The 20,705-nt window shown below is 35.2% G+C and overlaps 2 protein-coding genes across 12 annotated transcripts; one reads left to right on the top strand and one right to left on the bottom strand.

Annotated features, from left to right (window-relative positions):
- The first annotated feature begins 5,204 nt into the window (after nucleotides 1–5,204).
- On the top strand, nucleotides 5,205–9,708 carry LOC121049527. Of its 4 annotated transcripts, none has more exons than XR_005800632.1 (4): nucleotides 5,214–5,370; nucleotides 6,148–6,283; nucleotides 8,275–8,443; nucleotides 8,716–9,013. XR_005800632.1 is itself a non-coding variant. In XM_040507153.1 (4 exons), exons 2-4 carry the CDS (start codon nucleotides 6,247–6,249, stop codon nucleotides 9,216–9,218), a joined length of 396 nt encoding a protein of 131 aa, XP_040363087.1. In that variant the 5' UTR covers nucleotides 5,219–5,370; nucleotides 6,148–6,246; the 3' UTR covers nucleotides 9,219–9,708. The 4 variants fall into 4 exon arrangements, 1 of the variants encoding a protein (XP_040363087.1); XM_040507153.1 differs by lacking the exon at nucleotides 8,716–9,013 and adding an exon at nucleotides 9,034–9,708 and having other exon boundaries at nucleotides 5,219–5,370; nucleotides 8,270–8,443; XR_005800633.1 differs by lacking the exon at nucleotides 8,716–9,013 and having other exon boundaries at nucleotides 5,205–5,370; nucleotides 8,317–8,585.
- A 1,635-nt stretch (nucleotides 9,709–11,343) lies between these two features.
- LOC112167852 (selenium-binding protein 2-like) lies at nucleotides 11,344–17,311 on the bottom strand. Of its 8 annotated transcripts, none has more exons than XR_005799717.1 (11): nucleotides 17,037–17,311; nucleotides 16,558–16,634; nucleotides 16,322–16,412; nucleotides 16,068–16,123; nucleotides 15,176–15,255; nucleotides 14,855–14,920; nucleotides 14,464–14,747; nucleotides 13,366–13,581; nucleotides 12,652–12,892; nucleotides 11,898–12,114; nucleotides 11,344–11,775 (listed from the first exon to the last, which is right to left on the bottom strand). XR_005799717.1 is itself a non-coding variant. In XM_040506215.1 (5 exons), the coding sequence occupies exons 3-5, from the start codon at nucleotides 12,734–12,736 to the stop codon at nucleotides 11,606–11,608; spliced, it is 426 nt and encodes a 141-aa protein (XP_040362149.1). In that variant the 5' UTR covers nucleotides 12,737–12,892; nucleotides 13,366–13,581; nucleotides 14,855–15,166; the 3' UTR covers nucleotides 11,344–11,605. The 8 variants fall into 8 exon arrangements, 1 of the variants encoding a protein (XP_040362149.1); XR_002923968.2 differs by lacking the exon at nucleotides 14,464–14,747 and adding an exon at nucleotides 14,006–14,199; XR_005799716.1 differs by lacking the exon at nucleotides 14,464–14,747 and having other exon boundaries at nucleotides 13,366–14,199.
- Between the last annotated feature and the right edge of the window lie 3,394 nt (nucleotides 17,312–20,705).

Genomic DNA, 20,705 nt, shown 5'->3' with positions numbered 1-20,705 from the left:
GTCTCTCCAAAGACATTTGTTACCATATATTGGACCGTCGTTGGTGTTTGTGAAGGAATTGTGTTCTAAAACAATCATTTTGATGTAATTATTATTGTAATTATTATTAATCAAAATGGCAAGTTTATTGTTCATTGCTTATATTTAATATTTGATTGAACAACGTCCGAGGAATATGAGTTAAAGAGAAAGTAATCTAAAGAGTTAGATGTGTGAGACGTTTACTCTTTCACACTCTTATCCTAAAAAGTTCCTAGTCATAGGATTATCACTTGGACATTGATAATCCGGAAAGACTAGCACATACTATGTATGCTCAATATGGAGGATGATATGTCTCTTATCATTTGTGTAGAGACACTAATACAAGTATGTGGGTGCTCTTAACTTAAAGAGTACACTGAACGCGATCATTAGAGTTCTTGTATGGAGTCTTACTTACATGTAAAACTTGAACTCTAAATTGCAATAATACAAATTAGTCATTTGACCTGAGACACCATAGTTGTCTTATGAGTGAATGGATTATCTCTTGATGATGCAATAACATTGTGTCCCTTAATATAATAGATGCATTCATTGGTATAATCAATTCGGTCATGGAGACATGTGAGTGTATAACAAGGAATCTGTATCCTTAAGTAAATAAGGTGTATGTTCAAAGATGTGATTCAATGAGTTTTTGGCCAAAGCATTGAATGAGATTTAAAAAGGAGTTTTTAATCACATTCTAAGAATCACATAACAATGAAAATCACATTAGGGGATTGACATATCAATTCCATACCTCAATGATGTGATTTAGAACATTGTGTTAGAGAAGGACCGTATTGTATTGTAATTCCAATTGAATAGGTTATTTGTCATTCTACATTAACTAGGGTAGTCATGATATGTTGCAAGACGTCACTCATGACTTGTGAAGTCCCCGAGGATTAATAAACATTTATAATCATAATAACACGGGAGAATCAAACATGGAGTTTTTGATTCGTAAACAAAATAGAATGGTTTCTATAAACTTCATTGTCTTGTTAATTAGAACCTAAGAGATCGCACACCATATAAGTGGATAATTGAGATTGTATATGAAGAAGATTAAACAAGAGTTGGTTATGACCAAATAATTAATTAGATTTATTATTTGGACATAATTAGGATTTTCGGGTAAAACCGAACCTATTGGGCCTAAACGATTGTCGGGTTTTTTGGTGTGGACTTGGGCTTCACTAAGTGAGATTTAAATGAAAGCCCAAGACACATTTTTTAGTGCCCAATAACATGTATGAACCAGCCAACATATTGGCTTTATGAAAGTCAATATTTTTCTTTTAGTAATTGGAGTTGTTTCCTATTATATAAAAGTGAAAGCATGGACATAATAATAAGTGTGTCTCCACACTATTATTTTCATATTTGAGAGAGAGAGAGAGAGTTCTCCCTTGGTCCATTACAAAATTAAAGGAAAAAAGAACACTTGCATAATTTCTTCTTTTCTTTCATCTTTCTTTATCTCTTGATTCACTTGGTGAAGATCCTTAGAGGCCATATCCTTTTGTGGCTTTACTTGTTACATTAAAGAGAAGATTACAAGTACAAGAAGGAGTCCTTAATCCAAGGTGCTTCAAGGTGGAGGAGACACACACAAGAAGAGATCAAGGAGAGGAACTTTGGTGGTTCACTTGGATCGGATTAAAATCACGCTCCAAGGGTGAGTAGAACATAAACTACTTCTTTGTTCTTCCTTACTATGCATGCTATGTTTATATACATATCACAATAAGCCAAGATCATGGGTTAAAGGAATGGATTTTATGTTTAGTTAGTAGTTTAATGGTTAAACTAATTTCGCACTAATTAAAAAGATTTGAAATCCATCTATTCCTTAAGTTTGGAGCACAGTCTAATCCACAAGTTGGTTTGGAAAGGTTTTTACCAGCTGCTAAACCAAAGAGGAGGAAGGAAATCTGCCGTAGGCTTGTTATGGTCGTGGTGAAGGAAGCTCTAGGGTGCATACTGCATCCATGGAAGAATAGGTAGAGAATGGTATTGAACTAATATCGGGAGGTTCAGGGCAGAGGCTGAGTGGGAGTGGTAGTTCTGCTGAGAAAGAGCTCGTGGAGGCGGCTTCTAGTTGTGGTATGCGCAGAAAACGTGTGGAAGAAGATGGAATTTCTCCAAAGAAGATGCGTTTGAGTTTGGCAGTGGGTAGGACAAACTTGGATTCTATGACAATGAGATTGTGCCTTGTGAAACCGATCAAGGAAGTTTACAAGAAGAGGCCGGGGAGGCCAAAAGGGGCCAAGAATAAGGCAAAGGAGCTTAAGGTTGTGAATGTCTCACTTATTGATGTAGGACGAGATTTTAGCCAACTTCAACAAAGAATCTCAAAAAGAAAGCAGCTTCTGCACATTAAGAAGAATGATTTGAATTAGGGCTGGGACTTAGAACCGTAGAACCGGGAAAACCGCACCGACCCGCACCGAAAAATCCGGTTCGGTTCGGTTCTTCAAAATGTTAACTTACATTTGTTACGATTCGGTTCTTGAAGCTGCGTTTACGGTTCGGTTTCGGTGTGAGTCTTTTTAAACTTGGAAGAACCGAAGTACATGTGTCATTATATAATTGGTTGTTTTTCCAAGCTTATATGGCTAAAATAAACTAGTCCGCATGAGATCATGGACGTTTATAGCCAAAACGTGAAACATAAATTTTCTTATTTCCATTTCCCTTCGATCAAACCCGGAAAAATTGGAACTCATCTCTCAAATTGAAAAATTGGGGATCACATCTCGAAGAGGGAATTCTTTTGAAACCATTGAAGAAGAAGAAGAGGGATTTGTACCAGTCTGAGCACCCGAAGATCCAATACGAGAAGAAGCTCTGGAGGCTAAACCTGCCGAAATCAGATGCTGCTCTGCTTCCTCGCACTGCCACCACCATTGGAGGAGAACGACGATGTCTTCTGAGCTTGGGTCAGATCAAAAAGGCTTGCGCACCAGAGAAGGAGAGGAAATTGCACAAGTCTGAGCACTTCGTGAGTTCGAGTGGAACCCAGAAATGGTAAGAAACCATTCTTTTAAAAATACCCATAATTGAGAATTGTATCCTCAGTGGGATTTTTGAAAGATTTTTGCTTTGAATTTGTCAGTTTGTGGTCAGTGGTCATGAATCATGATGGACTAGAACACACAAAGCAGTACTACAGATCATGTTTGCTTTTGACTCTTTAAGAATCATGCTTTCAAATTTCAATTATATTATTCTTGTCTCTGTCCTTCACTCATTGGTATGGCCGACATGGATTCAAGAAAGGCTGTTGATATTTCCCTGCAAGTGGAAGTGGAAGTGAAGTATCAGGCGGGTCTCCAAAGAATGCAAAAAAACCGAAAAAAGCAAGAACCGAACCGTTTAGAGTCGGTTCGGTTCCAAAACGGTTCCAAACTTTTTGACATCATAACCGAACCGTTTATAGGAGTTAGTTTTCTATTTCGGTTTCACAGTTTTTTAACTGAAACCGACCCGATCCCAGGCCTAATTTGAATATTGAAAATTGGTATTCAAATAGGTTTATTAATGATGGAATTAATCATAAATTACTCTTTTGGATATATCGGAATTCTTGAGCAAAATCTTAGTTGGGATTCCAAATATATGTTTGCGTAATATTCTTTAATATCTAGGATTTTATTTTCGATTTTTATTTAATTAGGTTTCCTAGTTTTAGTCTATAATAAATTGTTCTTTTTGTTTTCTAGTTGTATTAGGTTTATTCTATGTGCCCTATATAAGACACCTCTTCAATTATAATTTTCATTCAAGTTATCAATAAAAAGACCAAATATTAGAGCAATTTCTCTATGTTTCTTACGGTTGTGCCCGTAATTGCTAGTGGATTCTAGCTCATCTCATATTGCTTTCGACGCTTAACGGAGCCTTTTACTATCGTGTTCACGCTTTCTGCATCACTTATGAAGAAGTCTTTGGCAAAGAAGCTCAAGATTCCCAAGAAGGAGGAGAAATTGGTGAATGGATTACCGAAATTCACCCTTGCGGAGTTAGTCCATGGTTCCAATCCGTCAAAGGGTAAGGAACCCGTAGTTGCTTGATAGGTTTTGTCCTAGTTTTATTGTCTTTACTTGTAGCAATACCTCCATGAGTCTTGTGGAAGTACTTGGTTTTAGCGTATCACAATTGCATACTAGGCATATGAGACTAGGTATAATAGATTGCCTACAAGGCGAGGTGTTTGTATGTGGCATAGACTATTCAAAGCAGAAATGTTTACTAGAGTAGTTTTCTGTACTATTCTTTAATCTACAGAGCATAATGTTTCAATTTTATCAAAAAACCAATCTCTTTAAAATACAAGCAATACATGTGAGTATGTGACCATGAACATTGCATTGGAAAGATGCACATCATTTTTTGCCATATGGTTCTAATTTTAATTACTAGCCTCATATGCGTACAAGACACAATGAGGAAAATGTGGAAGTTTCTCAATTTTATTTTTAATGTATTTTTTATTTTACCAGAATAGATAATTTCATTATGACTTTTTAATTTTATAACCTTGAGCAGCACTGAGAGTGCGCTGTCTCTTCTCTTGGTAAATAGAAGATTAGGCTCGACGCACTGATGGGAGTAAATTCATCAAAAGGATCTATCCACGAGCACTAGTATAAGATTAATTGAGTTCCCATAAGAAATTGCATCGGTTCTTGACGATCTTATTGAACTCCACAATTGCATATTGAATATGTATAAGAGGCCAATTCATCCACACACCTTTCAACTTGGTGTAGCAGGCTACAACTGAAAGTTGTTCTTGTTTGAGGTAAACAATCTCACGCTGATACAATTAGTGTAAATACTTCCAAATCAATCACTAGCCAACTGGTGATAAAGAATTTGCTCCGAGTCAAAGTATGAGGCCTCGGCCCTCCCACTGTTGACCCAACTTTCCAATGGCCCATTACTTAAATAGGCTCGGCCCAAGTACATGGGTCGGGTCATTCGAGGAACCCGACCACCCAAATATAACAGCTGCATAAGCATAATATGCATTTTACTATTGACACGGTTCTGGAGTAAATTTTCCATAGGACTTGAGGAAATTTGGGTTCTGGACTAACACAAGGCAAGCAAACTTTGCTTCACGCCTTCACCGAAGGTGGGCCTTGACTTGGGTCACCCACATGGGTTGGGTCGTGCTTGGAAACCGACCACCCTAACTATGGCCCAGTCTATCACACCGAGAAATTCGCGCGCAACCTAACGCTCAGATTCGGCGCGTGGATGTTACACGCTTCTTCCTCCAACTCCGTCGTCCCTTCCTCCACATTCTTTGTCCGCTGATTAATTAAGGTACTTTCTACTCTGCTCTACTTTCTCCTATCATTATGATTAATTAAGGTACTTTCTACTCGGTGGATTCAACTTTTTGGGTATTGGAAATTTAGATTTGCGAAATATTTTTTCTACTTATAGATTGTGGGAAAGTTGAAATCTTTAGTGTACGGTAAGTGTGATTGTGATTAATGATTTGTGGTTTGGTTTAACTCACTGATTGTTGATTCAGGGTACTAAACTTAATTTCAATTGGTTGATGGGTGAGGAGTGTTCATACTCCTTCCATTACAAATTCTATTCTGCAGGGTGGTCTTCTGTTAGCTTTTCTAGTTGATTACAAAGAGTCCAGAAGTAGGGGGAGAAAATTGATTGATAGTATATATTATGTATTTTGTTGGCTTCTGGCTCCTATATTGGAGACTTGTGTTATAAGTTGCAACAAATCCAAGGTTGCATCTTTTGCGACTGAGAAAGTAAAAAGGTTGTAATGGTGTTTCACTGTAAAATATTGCTGATGATAGTGCTCAAAACTGGAACATGATTCATGCTCTCATCATGTTAGTTTTTCTAATTTTACTGAATCTATACTCAAACCTTAAAAAGAACTCTTTGGCTTGGTTTCGTAGAAATCTGTATGTGTTACATCCAAATTGGAAGATATTCCATGCTCTCATCATTGCTTTGCCTGTTTTGCATGTATTAGCTAACGTTTTTAACTTTCAGAAATTTGTTCTCCAATATTCTTGCTAAAATGTGATTACAGTCGTCAACATAATTACTGTTCATTTTCAGGGGGAACTCCATGATACCTATGGCTTATAAGCAGGTTTATGCTCATTATCAGGCAAGGCTGGCGGGAATGGTGTCCATGTTGCCATAGTTGTCCCTTCTATGAAGGCACAACTGTTGAGGAACCAAAACAAAGATGGTAATTTCATACTACCATCGTCCACCTAACTACTACATTATTGCCAATTAAGCATTCGATGTGTTGTTAAGTTAATAACATTATTGCTCTGAGCATTTTGGTTCCAATTGCTTTGTTTCCTTGTTGCATACATTGTCCTAATTATTTTGAAGACAAGAACAGAAAGGAGAAAAAGATTTTATTTTGCTTAATTAGCTCAATGATCATAAAAAAAACTGACTAAACCATGCCTTTGGATAGTTTTCAGTGAGTCTACTTCTTTTGGATCCAATTGATTTTTTATTTTTATTGGATACATGATCACGATGATACATGATGAATGTATTTTTTTCACAGACTATAGTGTTCTTCAAATTATGTCATTCAGATTGGTATAAAGACGCACATAAGTATGGTATTGCATGACCGCACTTAAATTTTAAGATGAAATATGCATTTAGTTTTGCAGAAATGAAAGCAAGAATTGATGTGTGTACACATCAAATTAAATTCGTTGTAATTTAGACAAGAACATGAACGCTGTTTAATGAAAAATCAGAGAGCAATCGAGTTATGATATGAAGTTTGGAAAGATGAGTATTGGTGTTATACACTTTGATCGTAAGAGTTGTTATTCATTAGGCTTGCGTTGATGAGACAGACAGAACAGATTTGTTTAGGAATACGATTTCAAATGCATCAAATTGAAATTCCTATTTCCATTTCAACATTTTATTGGCCCATTCAGTTCATAAGATTAAATGGACTCCAATTCTGACAGGGTAAAGACTTCAAATATTTACCAATCATCCCAAAGGTCGGTGTGTCTATACTAGTAGAGTATGCCAGTGAGAAACGACAATAGTTTCTCAAACCTTTTACATTTTATCAAAGATACGAGTACAATATATTGATCCAAATACTTTAACTACACCTGCTAATTGGGCATCTCTCCTTTGGCCAGGTAATGTGCATTATCGTTCTGGACTTAGAAGTCATCACATTTACTTTGATCTATTCTTACCACCTCCCTTCTGTTTTTACACTGGTTTTCTGTAGTTTCTTCATCACTTCTTTGTTGTTGCTTTCTTGCCTGTTCTCTTTGAGACCTGCTTCTTCTTTCTTTCTCGCTTTTTTGGCCTCAAACACCCGAAGAGCCTCTGCGTCTCTTCCCTCAGCTCAACCAGCTTCTGCCTCATTTTTAAGGTGTCTAAACCGTCTGATCTATGATATAAAACAGGAGTGTTATAGTTGCCTTCAGTATGTAGAAGTCTAGGCAAGACACAGAGAAGGTGATCGAAGCAATGGAGAGTTTCTTTAGAAAATTATAACTAATTTACTGAAGAAGTTGGTAGTAATTGAAGAGGTTATTAGTAGGGATTGCCTACTTTAAGCTACGCAGCATTGGTAGGATCTCTCATCATTACAATTTTTTTGGCCAGTAGGATCTCTTTCTTTTAGCTACACATTGAATTTTTTTTTTTTCAGCAACTTATATTTCCTGGGTTTTGATTATCTTCTGTTGCATGCCTGTCAGAAACTGTTCAGAGTGGTTTGAAAATGTAACCGACCTCCATGCCGACACATTCATGGACATTCCTTCACTATCTTGAACAATGGTTAAACGAAACAAGTTAAAACAAATTCACCTGAAATAGAGTGAGGTACTGTTTTACAGGATGAATCAAATTAAGTATCAAACTTTCAAAAGTCAGTCTGTCTAGACTCTAGAACAAGTCTTTGCCGAGAAAATGGTAAAGTCCATAGTTTCTCCTCAGTCTACTTTAGATAGAAGGCTAAAGTAGCTGATATGAACGGATTTGATGCTTACTGTATAGACACTATGAAGAAATATTTCGAACTAACAACTGAAATGGTACCTCATTAGGTTAATCAAAAGATAATCTCTCTAGTAAATTGGTCTACATGACAAAGTTCTTTACTGGTCCAAGAGAGTGAACTTTATTAGGTGAAGACTTCTTAATGTATAATATTGCTCTATTTTAGTGCAGGACATCTCTACCTTTGGCTTATACTTTCACGTTGTTCTCCAGAACCCCAAACCTTCTCTTGCTCAATTTATCAAAAGGCTCAAGAGACAGATCAGACAGAGTCCAAGCTATGTACAAAACTTTTCAGAGCATGTGAAAGCTGGAGCTAATGGATCTCTGTTCCTTCGAGGTTAGTAACGCTGTATAATCTTTGAAACAGTAATATCCTCATGACCTGAAGGATGAATGGTTTAGTTCAAGATGCCAGAAAACCGGAAGATAGAATAAAAATCAATAATTGGAGAATTATTAGTTGGCTTATTTTTTTTTTGGACAATAGGTGCCTACTCTGGAACTAAAAGATGCACGTTGTGTTGTATTCTAGTAATCAAGTAAAAGGTTAACTTTAGATACATCAGTTTCAACCACATCTTTAGAGAAGCTAATTTTGTGGCAGATCAGTTAGCAAACTTAGGACACAAGATTTCCTAAAGCTGCTGGTGGACACAAAATTGGCCTCATTTGGTGTCTAATGTAATCTTATTTGGTAACTTGAACATCGGGTGCTGTACAGTCCTCCTTCTTTTTTTTTTTTAATTATTTTTTTATTTATCAGAAAAATTAAAATGGGTAACTTGTAATCTTGTAACTTGAGCATCCCATGGATGAAAGCTATGGCCATAAAAAGTATCAAGGAATTAGTCTCTAAAGACTATAGCTCTAGCCTCCTGGCACGTGGAGAAAAGATAATGGTTGCTTGTGATAATTCTCTTCTTCCAGAAAGCTGTGAGTTTTTCATAGCAAAAGAAGTTGATTGTTCTCTAGCCACCACCACACGGCTAGAGAATATTGAACGAGATGAAAAATATCAAGTTTTCTCTGATTCGGATCTTGAATATGAGAGTAATGATCATGAAGCTCCCGACAGTAGTCCAAGCTCATCAGCTACCTTTGAATGTCTGTAATTCCATCGACAGCCAAGCAATGTCATTCCTCTCAATATCTTATCAGAACAAGATTCTTGGAAATTGTTTGTGAGAAATGCAAGGTCTTTTGAATCGACCATTTTTGAGGTTGTAGTGAGGAAGGTAGCCAGAGAATGTAGGGGCCTACCCATTGCACTGATAGCAGCTGCAACCTGCAAGGGCACTTGGACATAAAGATCTGGTGGAATGGCAAAAAGCAGCTCAACAATTAGAGAAGTCGCAAATTGCGAACTCTGACCATGATGAAGATGCTTTCGAATGTATAAAATTAAGCTATGATTACTTGAAAGATGAGGACTACAAGTCATGCTTCTTGCTGTGTTCCCTATTTCCAGAAGATTATAACATCCCAATAGTTTGTGCTTGCTTATATTTATTGACACTGCCTGGCCATATTTGCCAGGCTTAACAATCTGTTGAAGCTAAAAGCATTACTTCCAGTTTAATATACTATGATTGCTAGGCTTAACATTTCCGTTATTTGTAATGCAGAATATGTACTACATTTTGTGGTTACTTCCGTTAAACATAAACATGAGGATAATCAAGACATTTTATCCTTATATATGGTTATTTTTAAAATGTTTCAAAAAAAAGGGTTAAAAATCAAATTGAATGACCAAAAGACGAAACGATATTAGACGTGCATAATCTTTTTGTGCTCTGATCCCAACTTTTTAAATCCTTCCAGTCTAGGCCCACCCACCAAATCCGATTACCCAAATGGCCCAGTCCATCAAACAGGAGACGCATGAACTCCGGCTAGGGTACTAGCTACTCTCGTCGACGCTCTGGTTTCGCGAGTGGCGGTTACCCGCGTCTTTCTCATCCCTCGCGTCCCCTGCTAATCCTTATATATCCGAATATCGCGAGTGGCACTCACTCAAAATGGCTCAATTCTGTTGTCAATCGGACAGTCAGTGACCAGAAAATCCATGGTCAGTTGTTGACCATGTGATCAGCACTCCTGTAAAAAATGGCTCAATTCTGTTGGGTTCTCTTTTTTCGCTGCAATCATTGGAAATTCAGCTTTACTATGAAATTCCAACTCATGTAGAAGAAGCTTTGAAGTAGTAATACACGCGGCTTGGAGATTAAAGCCACAAAAATGGAAAGATGAACGAACAACCCATTCCGATGACTCCCTCTCCATTCCAGCCTAAGTTTTACACTTGCTGATTGTTTTCGCATTTGAAAAATGCTTCTTATTAATCGACTTTAATAATATTTGTGGATGTGAGTCATGAGAGTGAAGAGATAAGTTGGCATGATCAGGAATTCAGGATTCTGTTTGAGCAAATTCTTGCCCACGGTATGAAGCTACTTAATTTTCAACAGTTCTCTCTGTACACCTCTATATATGCTGATATTGTCTTGGGTAAAGTTTTATTTTTACCCTCCCCTGTTTCACACCCTTGAACAGAGTACTTACTGGAAAAAGTTCAATGCACAATCATAGATATATTGACTGTTCAGTGTTGCACTTCCTTTATAATACTGCTTTATTTATCATGCAAGTACCAATCAAAAAGATCTGTGGCGTAGCTTGTCAAGAGTGTGTGTGCTATCTCATTATCATTTATCTGTCGATTGTCTGTTTAGTTGTTTATATTAGCTTAAGCTTTGATTCTGGGACATTTGGTTCTCCAAAATACATGCTAAATGTGATTGCAATGTTCATTGGCAGGGGAAACTCTCATAGATGTGGTTTCTGCTCCTTCTCATGGATACGCTCCGCATTAATGTCCACGTCGGCCTTCCTACAGCTTGAGCAACCTAATTAATGAACTTGGTAATTGCATATCTACTACCAGTCATTATTTACTGTGTTACCTGGATTAAGTAATTATGTGCTTTTCATGGGTAATATTGTAATAACTAGGAAAGTGTGCCCGCGCGTTGCCGCGGGAGTTGGGATTCTTTGTGAATTGTTTATAAATGTTGCTTGTCTGTGAGTTAAAGGAATTACAGGAGTAAAAACAGTGGAGATACACATATAGGCAATATATATATATATATATATATATATATATATGTTGTTTAAGTATACAGATTTGATTGAAGTGTTTGAAAGAAGCAGATATTAGAGGAGCGATTCAAGAAGTTTGGAAGGAAGTTCAAGCAAAGTTCAAAATAAAACCAAAAGTTATTCATAATAAAACAATCTCAACAGAGGCCAAGACTATCAGTATTATAGCTATTCATTTCAATATGCTACTCTTGTTTTATGTCAAACTTTGGGAAATTAGTTATTGCCTGATAAAAGTTTCAGAGAGAAAAAAAATGAACTATTAACTTTGGGAAGTGATGCTTCTCTCATATCAGTTGTGATCACCGGACTTGTTAATGCTGCTGCAACAATAGTTTCAATGTATGGTGTTTATAAGTGAGGAAGGAGGAAGCTCTTCTTTGAGGGAGGAAGTCAAATGTTGATATGCCAAATAGTTGTGGCAGCTTGCATTGGTGCAAATTTTGGATTGGATGGAAATGTCGGTAACTTGCCAAAGTGGTATGGAGTTGTTGTGGTAGTTTTCATCTGCACATATGTAGCAAGCAATCTAAATTCAGAAGCTTCATTCTTTATTATGTCATAAATTGTACCCTTTTCTTTAGACAAATCAACAACCAATCAAAAAAAAAAAAAAACAAATAACCTACTAATGAAGATAGTAGTACACAACTGGAACAGAGGGCATTACCTTCCCTTGACATTAAACTCTGAGTCAATGAGAAGAAATCACCAGATGCAAGGCAGTGAGATGTGTGTAGGTATGCCAATCCAGTCTTCTGTACGATGTCTTCAGGGTGAACAACTTTATGCAGAGAGGGAGCTTCTGGATCTGTTTTTGTGTCGATCACATATATGTGACCTGATCTGAAAGAGAAGAACACTTAATAAGACATATATCATACAGTGGAATCCTTCTATCGAATGATCAGCAAATTTTTCCTAAATCAATGCATAGACTCATACTTGAAAAAAAATATTGTTGACTTCACTTGGCATAACTTCTTTCCAGTAGGCTTTATAATGCTTAATTTATAATTTAAAACCATGCAGCTCACATACATATGGGATCAATATGAATGTAAGCTCAACGACTTAACATTTTGGGCTTCACCTAATCAATCATGTTTTAATTCAAGTCAACTAAGATTCCAGCTTTTCTGTTTTCATCTTTCTAATTTTTAATCATAATATCTTGCATAAGAAGAACCTACATCTAAAGCGAGGTTCTCCAACTGCTCCCCTGTATTCGCAAAAATTTCTTAATTTAGGTACCTTTTATCTACTTAACTACTGATTAAACCAAGCCTAAATGCCTTGAAAAAAGAGAGTTTCAACTAATAGAAACAATTTCAAAATTTCTGGTAAAAGCATGATGCTAGAAACAAACGAAGGAAAACGCACCTGCCAAAAATTCCCTGACAGAGAATAAAAAGTGACAGTAGCTGTCGTCGACCAAACTGCCTCCTGTTGGTCCTCTGGGCCCCATGACATCTGTTTCGAGAACGAGATCCAGATCCACTGCTACCCCCACTATCAATAGACGATCCAGAAGTAGAAATAGCTCTCTTCGCTAGACCCTGGCTAGGGCCACCAGAATCCGAAGAAATTGCTTCCACCTTCTGAGTGTCCACACTAATGCTTTCTGCAGAAACAATATGACCCAAAAACCCAATACTGTTGAGCCAAAACTCACATTTGCTGATACATAAAGACAGTATCAAGTAATAGACATTTTATTTCATGGCCGGTAGGAAAAAGAAAAAAAAAATCAATGGCTAATTTGGGGGTTAGTGTTTAATTTTCATTACCTTATTAACAAAGAAATAAGTATTTACTATTTGAAACTTTATGATAATACTTATAGTATAGTTTGAATTTGATGAGATGAAATGAGAAAGGGTTTCAACGTGTTGGAGTGTGAGAAGAAGACTCCTGAAAGTGAGGTTGATGCTTCAAAACAAAAGTTCAAATAAATTTGCACATGTAACTTTGCCGTTTTGTTAAACACCTATCCACTTACCTTAAAAACTAATTGCATGATATTACATACTATAAACAAATAAGAGCATGAGAATAGTAGCTGAATAAGCAGTTGGTAAGAAGCAGTAAACTTACCATTAGGAAATCATCTGAAGTAGTACATAACAACTGCAGTGATGTGTGTTTTCCCGAGTTCGGTTGGTAATGTCACCAGCGTATTAAAAAAAATGTTGTCTTGATAGTAAATTGATAGTCACGCCCAGGAAAACCAAGATTAATCAATTTCAGATACAGTGCAGGTTGGAACAGCTTCTTGTCAACTCTGTCTGATTCACGCAAGTCACATTGTTTCTACAACGAAAAGCAAATTGAACAATAATTGAGAAGGTCAAATGAGAGCACTATAGGAATGATCTGAAACTTGTTCAGATCAAATTCAAACAGGGGAGCAGAATAGGGAATGAAAGAACTCAAGTCAATAAAAAAAGAAAAATGCAAGAAACATATTTTCAGAATTTTTGCTTGGTTATTTTATTTATTTCCCTTTGATCAGAATTTGATTTTGGGTAAAGAAATGATCTTATATATCCAGGCATCCAAATCAAGTGGCTTTGAATCGTCGTACGTTTTTACTTGCTAATTATTGGAAACAGTGATTTGCAAAATCAAAGAATGTGCTCGCAATTTATAAACCAAATCATAAAAGGAAAAGAAATTGCAGTTCCAAAGATACACTTTCCTCATGAAGAAAAGCCAATTTATTTTAGTTACTGACTTGAGATTAGTGGTTTGAATTGCTTCTCATTGCTTCGTTTTTTTTTCTAACATTGCTTCAATTTGAAGAAGTTGTTTTCTGTTGTCTGCCAGTGCCAAATACAATATCTTATACAAACCAGGATGAAATGTCTATTTTACTTGTTCTTCCTTATGAAGTTTGATGAGGAAGGAGACAAACTGCAGCTTTTGGTACTGAAAATTGATGAATGCAGAGATCGGTGAAAAGTTTAAGATGAATTTTTACGTACAAAAGAGATCAACTATCTATCAAATAGCAACAAACTGACAAAGTAAAAAGAAAGCAAAAAATCTGAACGAAAAACTTATTTCAATAATGATCTTATTCAAACAGAAGCAACAATGAAGGTTAAATTAAGCATCTAATATTCTAGATGGTGTGCATTTGATTTCAACAGTATGAACTTGCTTGCATGAGTGTATTGATGGGATACCCACCGAAAGCAGAACCAGCCTGCAATGTTTATTTCTTCTTTCTTAAAGGAAATTGGTATATCCTTGCTAGACCATGTATAAGCAAGATTGGAACATGTGATACAAACGAATCAATCTACAATTTATTGGCAAAGCAGAACACATAAACCATGAACATCATCAAAGCTAATTTACAGTTATTTGGAATACATCTATCGAATTATAATGTATCGAAAACCTTATGATGAACATTATTGCTCATAAGATAATAACTATTTTCAACTCTTTAATATCTGAATTTATGCTCCCTACATCATAAACCAAAGGGAAACAAAAATTTCAGTAATCCATTAAAAACAGAGATTAGTAGTATGTATAAAAGCCTAGCTATATGTAATTTCATGACTATACTTACATGGCTATGATGACCAAATGTAGTACAGACAGGTCTTCTTGAAGGTAGTTGCTGGTGTTGTGTTCTCTGCAAATTGCCAGATTAATTGGATTGATTAGATGAATCAAAAGTTACATAACTATTAAAAAGAGAGCAAAGTATACTTCAGTAATGAAGATTGGCATTAACCGGTGATCCTGTCAAAGTGCTTCATGTGCTTGATAGTAAAACTTAGTCTAGAATACCGAATATATGGAAGTTAATATAAAAGAGATCAAATAAAAGTATGATTTTTCTATGATACTATATCTGAATGACATAATGGAAGTTAGTATGGCTTACTTTGATATTGTTTCAATTTGAGGCTTGTGAAAACTGCAAGTGCAGGTGGCCGTGTTGTCCTGATAGCCTCAATATCAAGACTGCATGAAATATCCCCCCCCCCCAATGTCACCAGTATATCATAACCATACCACATTCAAATACAAAACAAAAAAGGACGATGAAAACAGGCAAAGATAATTAAGGTCACCTCAGAGATACAAATAATAGAAAATAAAAACTCAACCAAACCCTTCTTATTAGGCAGTATGAAAAAAAAATGGTCATTTTAAAGTTACTTGATCATGAACTATCTGATTTTGATGTCAAAGTTGGTATATATTGACTGAGCTCTCACTAATGAGCATGATATAAGTCCTATTTGTGTGTGTATACACTGACTAATATTGATTGTCTAATAACGTCTTTCAATACGAATATGCTTCTCACCCTTTAACATCCGATATAAATTACGAAGATGCACAGCAGATACTGATCAGTTTTCAAGGGATGAATTCAGGAGTTATTAGTATTTGCTCTGATATATATATATATGAATATATGCACAACAACACTGATCAATTTCAATTCAAGATACACAGCACATTAACTGATCAGTTTTCTTACATTTCAGAATGATGTTATTGGATCACAATGGAAACTACACACCAATCTCAATAGCAACTTAGACATGAGCAGCATTAAGAACAACAAAAAAACAAAAGAGAAAGAAGCCATGCGTACTTTGCTTAAACAAAATCTGTCACTTAGCCACTCCTAATTGGTCATACAAACCCATTCTTTTTGTATCACTTATCTAGATATGGAACAGAAACAAAATAAGCCAAAGAAGGCAGAAACAGGGGAAAAAAAATTAACAAAGAAAGAAAGAAGGGAGAGCAAGTTTTGTCACCCTATCGGTTTGGGCTCCTTAATTTTTGGTCCTCATTTCCTCCATTCCCTCATAATCTGCATAGGAATAACCAAAAGCTCTTTAAAGGTCAAGAACCAAGAGCCAAAACCTCACTTAATAAATAGTGAATAGAACATGTATCTTACTTTTCCTGTCTTAATAACAACCACATTAGCAAAACACATCTAGCTAGAGGCACAAACTAATACGTGATAACAGCAAAATTAAGAGAGAGAGAGGAAAAAAAAACATACGGTATGAATTTATTTCCTTCTTTTAGTTTTTCTTGCTGAAATGATAGAGAGACACGATATCTCCACCCGCACAAAATGCCTTGCCACTGCCCTTCAAAATTTAAAACCACTTTTTATAAGTCACCACTTGTGTAATCAAAACCAAGCAATATCACCTATAGTATGGGACAAAAGAATGGTAGCCCATGTTAAAGAACCAAATTAGTGGCAACGGGGAGAAAAAGAAACACAATTACCTTCAATGCAATAAAAGTATAAAACCGACATCCGGATTATCTTCCCAACTTCTGTACAGCTTTTGCTAATCTAGCCCCTATAAAATCACCACAAACTACTCAATAATGGGTGTTATCCAAAATCCCAAACCATAGAAACTAAGTGCAGCAAACAACTAATGGCCCGGATGATCAAAGGTCAAACGGACAAATTGGAATAAGATAACAGCTACAATACAAAGTTCTAGAAAATGAAACAACAAACTCACTAATAAATATACTTCTTTGTATTTTCAGTGTCACTAATAGATATACTTCTCAATAGATTCACTACTGCATATATCCATTTATTTCAATCCCAATTAAGTTTTAGCAAGTCAGTTGGGTAAAGCTTCAAACTTGGGAAATCGATTAGAACTACATGAGTCAAAACCCGGATACATCAAGATGAAAAAGACTTGGGCTTTGAGAAAGAAGGAAGTAAATCTTAATGGGCAGACCTTTCTTGGAGAAAAGCGAAGACAGATTTACAGTCGGAGCTAGGCTGTGTGAGATAGGATTGCACATCTTCTACAAACTAAGCTCTCCTGGTATTCCTCTTCGCTCTGTTACTCTAACCCAAAGTTACACTGATGTAGATTAGGCTAATACAATTCCTGGATCAGCTTCTCCGATTTCTATTGGGCTATTCTGGGCACGGCGGAAACAAACTCTCCTATAACCTGTTCTCTCCCTCCTCCGCTGCACTCTTCTCACTGTGCGCAAAAAATCCAAAAAGAGGGAGGATTCTAGAACGACTGAATGGCAGGGCCGTAGTTAACAAAAAACAGAGGGCAAAAGAGTCATTTCATACACCCAAGATGAACAGTAAAATGAATAGTGCAGGCCCTTTTGTATATAGTAAATACTAGTAATAGTTGCCCGCGCTTTGCTACGGGAGTTAACATTGTTAATCGATCCGGTTAGAATAATGAATTCTTTTTTGATAAAAAAAATGAAAAATAAAAATAAAAACTAAAATGTGTTCTATAGTTGTGGAAATATTGATTTACATAATTAGGTGCAATGTGTAATGTGCTCGTATAAGATAAATAACAATTTTAATAGACTCACTCTTATATTTTAATAACAATTGAAATTGTTTGAAATGAAGAAGTTTAGAAGATGAAGAAAAAATATAATCAAGGAAGTACCTTGGATAGAATCCTTAATCTTACACAATTCAATTAACCATGCATGGCACTCTATTGACATTAGCCAAGGATAGTTTTCATTTCTTTTTATTTTGTTCAGTTGATATATACTAATATATATGGCAAAACTTTAAAAAAAAAAAAAAAAAAGACAGAACTGTAATTTCAGTTAAAATTCAAGGGCAAAATCCGTGCGATGTTGCGGAAAGAAGTTTTTTATATTTAGTAAATATCAATTAAAAGACGTTCTTATTTTACATATTACTTTTTATAGAATTGTGAAAAGAGTTTTATTCATGAAAACTCAAACCACCATATTTCATTCATCCATAAGCAATCTCCACTTTTAAAGTTTTGAGTAGAGGCGGGTGTTTATCTTCTCTTTTTACAATTTTCAAAAAAAAAATGTTGGTGAGCTGTGAAAGTGTGAATTATTTGGTAAGTTATAATCCAACATTGTAAAAATTATTAGTAAGTTATAATTAAATATTGTAAAAATCATGACCTCGATTCTTATTGACATATGCAAGTAGAGGCATGATAAGAGTTTATTATAAAAAAATAAAAAATAAAAAAAAGTTTTCAAAAATTTGCAATCAGGGATTAAATAGTCAAAGCAAAGAAAATCTGGGGGCAAATCGGGCATTTCACTATTTTATGGACAATAATCTTCCTCATTTTCCTTCAGTATAGTTACCCTTCATTTGTTTTTTGATACAAACAACATAATATAAGGAGCAACATATGAAATTGGGGCAGATCCGGAAAATCATAGTTACTATTCATTAAACAGTACCCGCACTGAGAGTGGCAGCTGGTAATTGATGGAAAAATAAGGGCAAAATTATTTATAGTCTTTTTGTTATTGGTATGCATTATTGAAAAAAAAAAACAACAATGTTCATATGCATAAAAATGTGCATTATAAACTCATTCATCTGCCCATAGAAGGCTTGAATATCTCAATCAAAAGTAATTCGAAAAAATAAGAATTGGATTCGCTTAGGATAAAAATTTTGTGCAACAAATATACCAATGGTAGGAATAGTGGTAATGATTTCTCCTAATTTAAGCTTATACCAAAAGGTGCTCACCAGTGGCATCAAAATCCACAATAAGAATACATGCATTTCTTTCTTAGCAAAATATCCACTGAAAATTTTGGTGAAAGACAACCCCATCTTATATATGAAGCAATCCATATAAACCAAATTATGTAAGAAAGATAGAAACCCATTTTTTTCCAACAAATGTCTCATAGATCACTAATCACAAAAAAATATTGCATCCATGGAACACAAATCTCAGTAGCATCAACGAATAAACAATTTTATTTATGTTATTTTTTTATACGAACTTATCTTTTATTGTCCAAAAAATGAAAACAAAACTTTTTATATGCATTGTACAGTTTGTTGATGATTATATGCATTATACAATTACTTTAGATTTTCATAAGCATATATCTAAAATAATAAATAACGTCCATGGACTATTCATTCAATAGTAACTCTCATTATAATTTCAATTTTTTTCGAAGACAAATTGACCTGGGCCATGCTCGCGGGTTTTTTATTTTTTTTTAATGTGTAATAGAGTAATAGATGAATACTCGCAATATCAAAAAATATCAGCGTTAATAATAGATTAGCAAGAAATGAGATACAACCAAAAATAATTGTTTTCTATGATTTGTAGAAATTTACCAATACAAAACAAAATTGTTCTCTCTTAAAAAAAAATATATATATATATATATATATATTTTAAAGGAAATAGCAGAATTGTAAAATTTAAAAAAAATATTATAAAAAAAAACTGAAATGATAGGATATGCCATGTAATTTCATATTAAATTTGCGGGCAAAACCGTCTTTCAAGGTGAATACTGGAATGGCAAACTGTAAATCACCAAAAACAGAGGGCAAAACGGTCATTTCACACCCTTATGAACAGTTGTCAATAGTATAAACAGTAGAACAGTGGATTCAGCTTTAGTATATGTTTAATTAAATTACATGTGCTTTTGGTAAGTAACATAATTTGAACATGACTACTAGATTGTTGCCGAGTTTTGTTTTTTTTTTGACTGAGTCTGCTTCTTTTGGATCCATCTTTTCCCTATCATCTTCAAGATGATGTAAGGTTAATGTTATATGATATAAACATACTCGATGTTGTATAGAAATTAAGATCCCTTGACAGGTATTAATAGCCAAAACTTTGTCAGGGCATCAACTTGCTAGTTGTCCGAGAGGTCAATAGTTTTAGTTGAACAAAAATAAGTGCAACAAGCTTTATCTAACATACTCTAGTTGACATTGTATCGGAAACAATGCTCTACTTGGCCACTCCCCTTCTAATGAACCACCATTGAGTCTGCAAGTGGAGAAATTGATAATTATTAGCTGAACAAGTCAAAGGTACCCTGGGATTTGAATAACTTGTGCACTTCTCCTTTTCAGATAATTTTGAGTGGAGGGGTAATGCAGCCATTTGGATCTAAATGAAAACTGATATCATTTACAGTATAGATTGTGACTTCAAGCTACACTTCCATATACAGAAATGATTTTTACATCAAGCAGTTTTTGAGGTACGCAAAGCAAAGTGAATCATGTCTGTACAACGTTTGTATAACTGACTCGTATGGTTTACAAATCCAAGCTAGGTTGAATCATTTTTGACATTTTAACATGTTGACTATATTGCTACACTTTTCAACTTGAATACTTGTATTGTAAGAGATCCCAATGTTGAATGTTCTTCAACTGGACAAAAGTAAAAAAAGGGTATCTTTGAAATTCCAAACGATACAGGTAAAACCTTGAATTGATTGGATAAAATCAGAAATGGCAAGAGAAGCAAACAGAATTCTGTTGAAGATAATGCAAAGATTTATATTAACTGGCTAAAAATGGGAGGGGGATCCATGCTCTCATGCATCATGCATCATGCTCGTTGTTTTAATTCTAC

Source organism: Rosa chinensis, chromosome 5 (assembly GCF_002994745.2).
Source record: "Rosa chinensis cultivar Old Blush chromosome 5, RchiOBHm-V2, whole genome shotgun sequence".
NCBI lineage: Eukaryota > Viridiplantae > Streptophyta > Magnoliopsida > Rosales > Rosaceae > Rosa > Rosa chinensis.
Note: the sequence above shows the minus strand (reverse complement) of the source record. Positions and strands in the feature narration are given on the sequence as shown.

Coding starts and splice junctions, on each gene's coding strand:
- LOC121049527 (XM_040507153.1), top strand. CDS start 6,247: ATGAAGGCACAACTGTTGAGGAACCAAAACAAAGATG. Junction 6,284..8,269: donor GAGGAACCAAAACAAAGATG/GTAATTTCATAC, acceptor GCTCTATTTTAG/TGCAGGACATCTCTACCTTT. Junction 8,444..9,033: donor TGGATCTCTGTTCCTTCGAG/GTTAGTAACGCT, acceptor CTCTTCTTCCAG/AAAGCTGTGAGTTTTTCATA.
- LOC112167852 (XM_040506215.1), bottom strand. CDS start 12,736: ATGGGGCCCAGAGGACCAACAGGAGGCAGTTTGGTCGACGACAGCTAC. Junction 12,110..12,651: donor TGTCAGGGAATTTTTGGCAG/GTGCGTTTTCCT, acceptor CTTTCAGATCAG/GTCACATATATGTGATCGAC. Junction 11,776..11,938: donor GAGTTTAATGTCAAGGGAAG/GTAATGCCCTCT, acceptor ACATATGTGCAG/ATGAAAACTACCACAACAAC.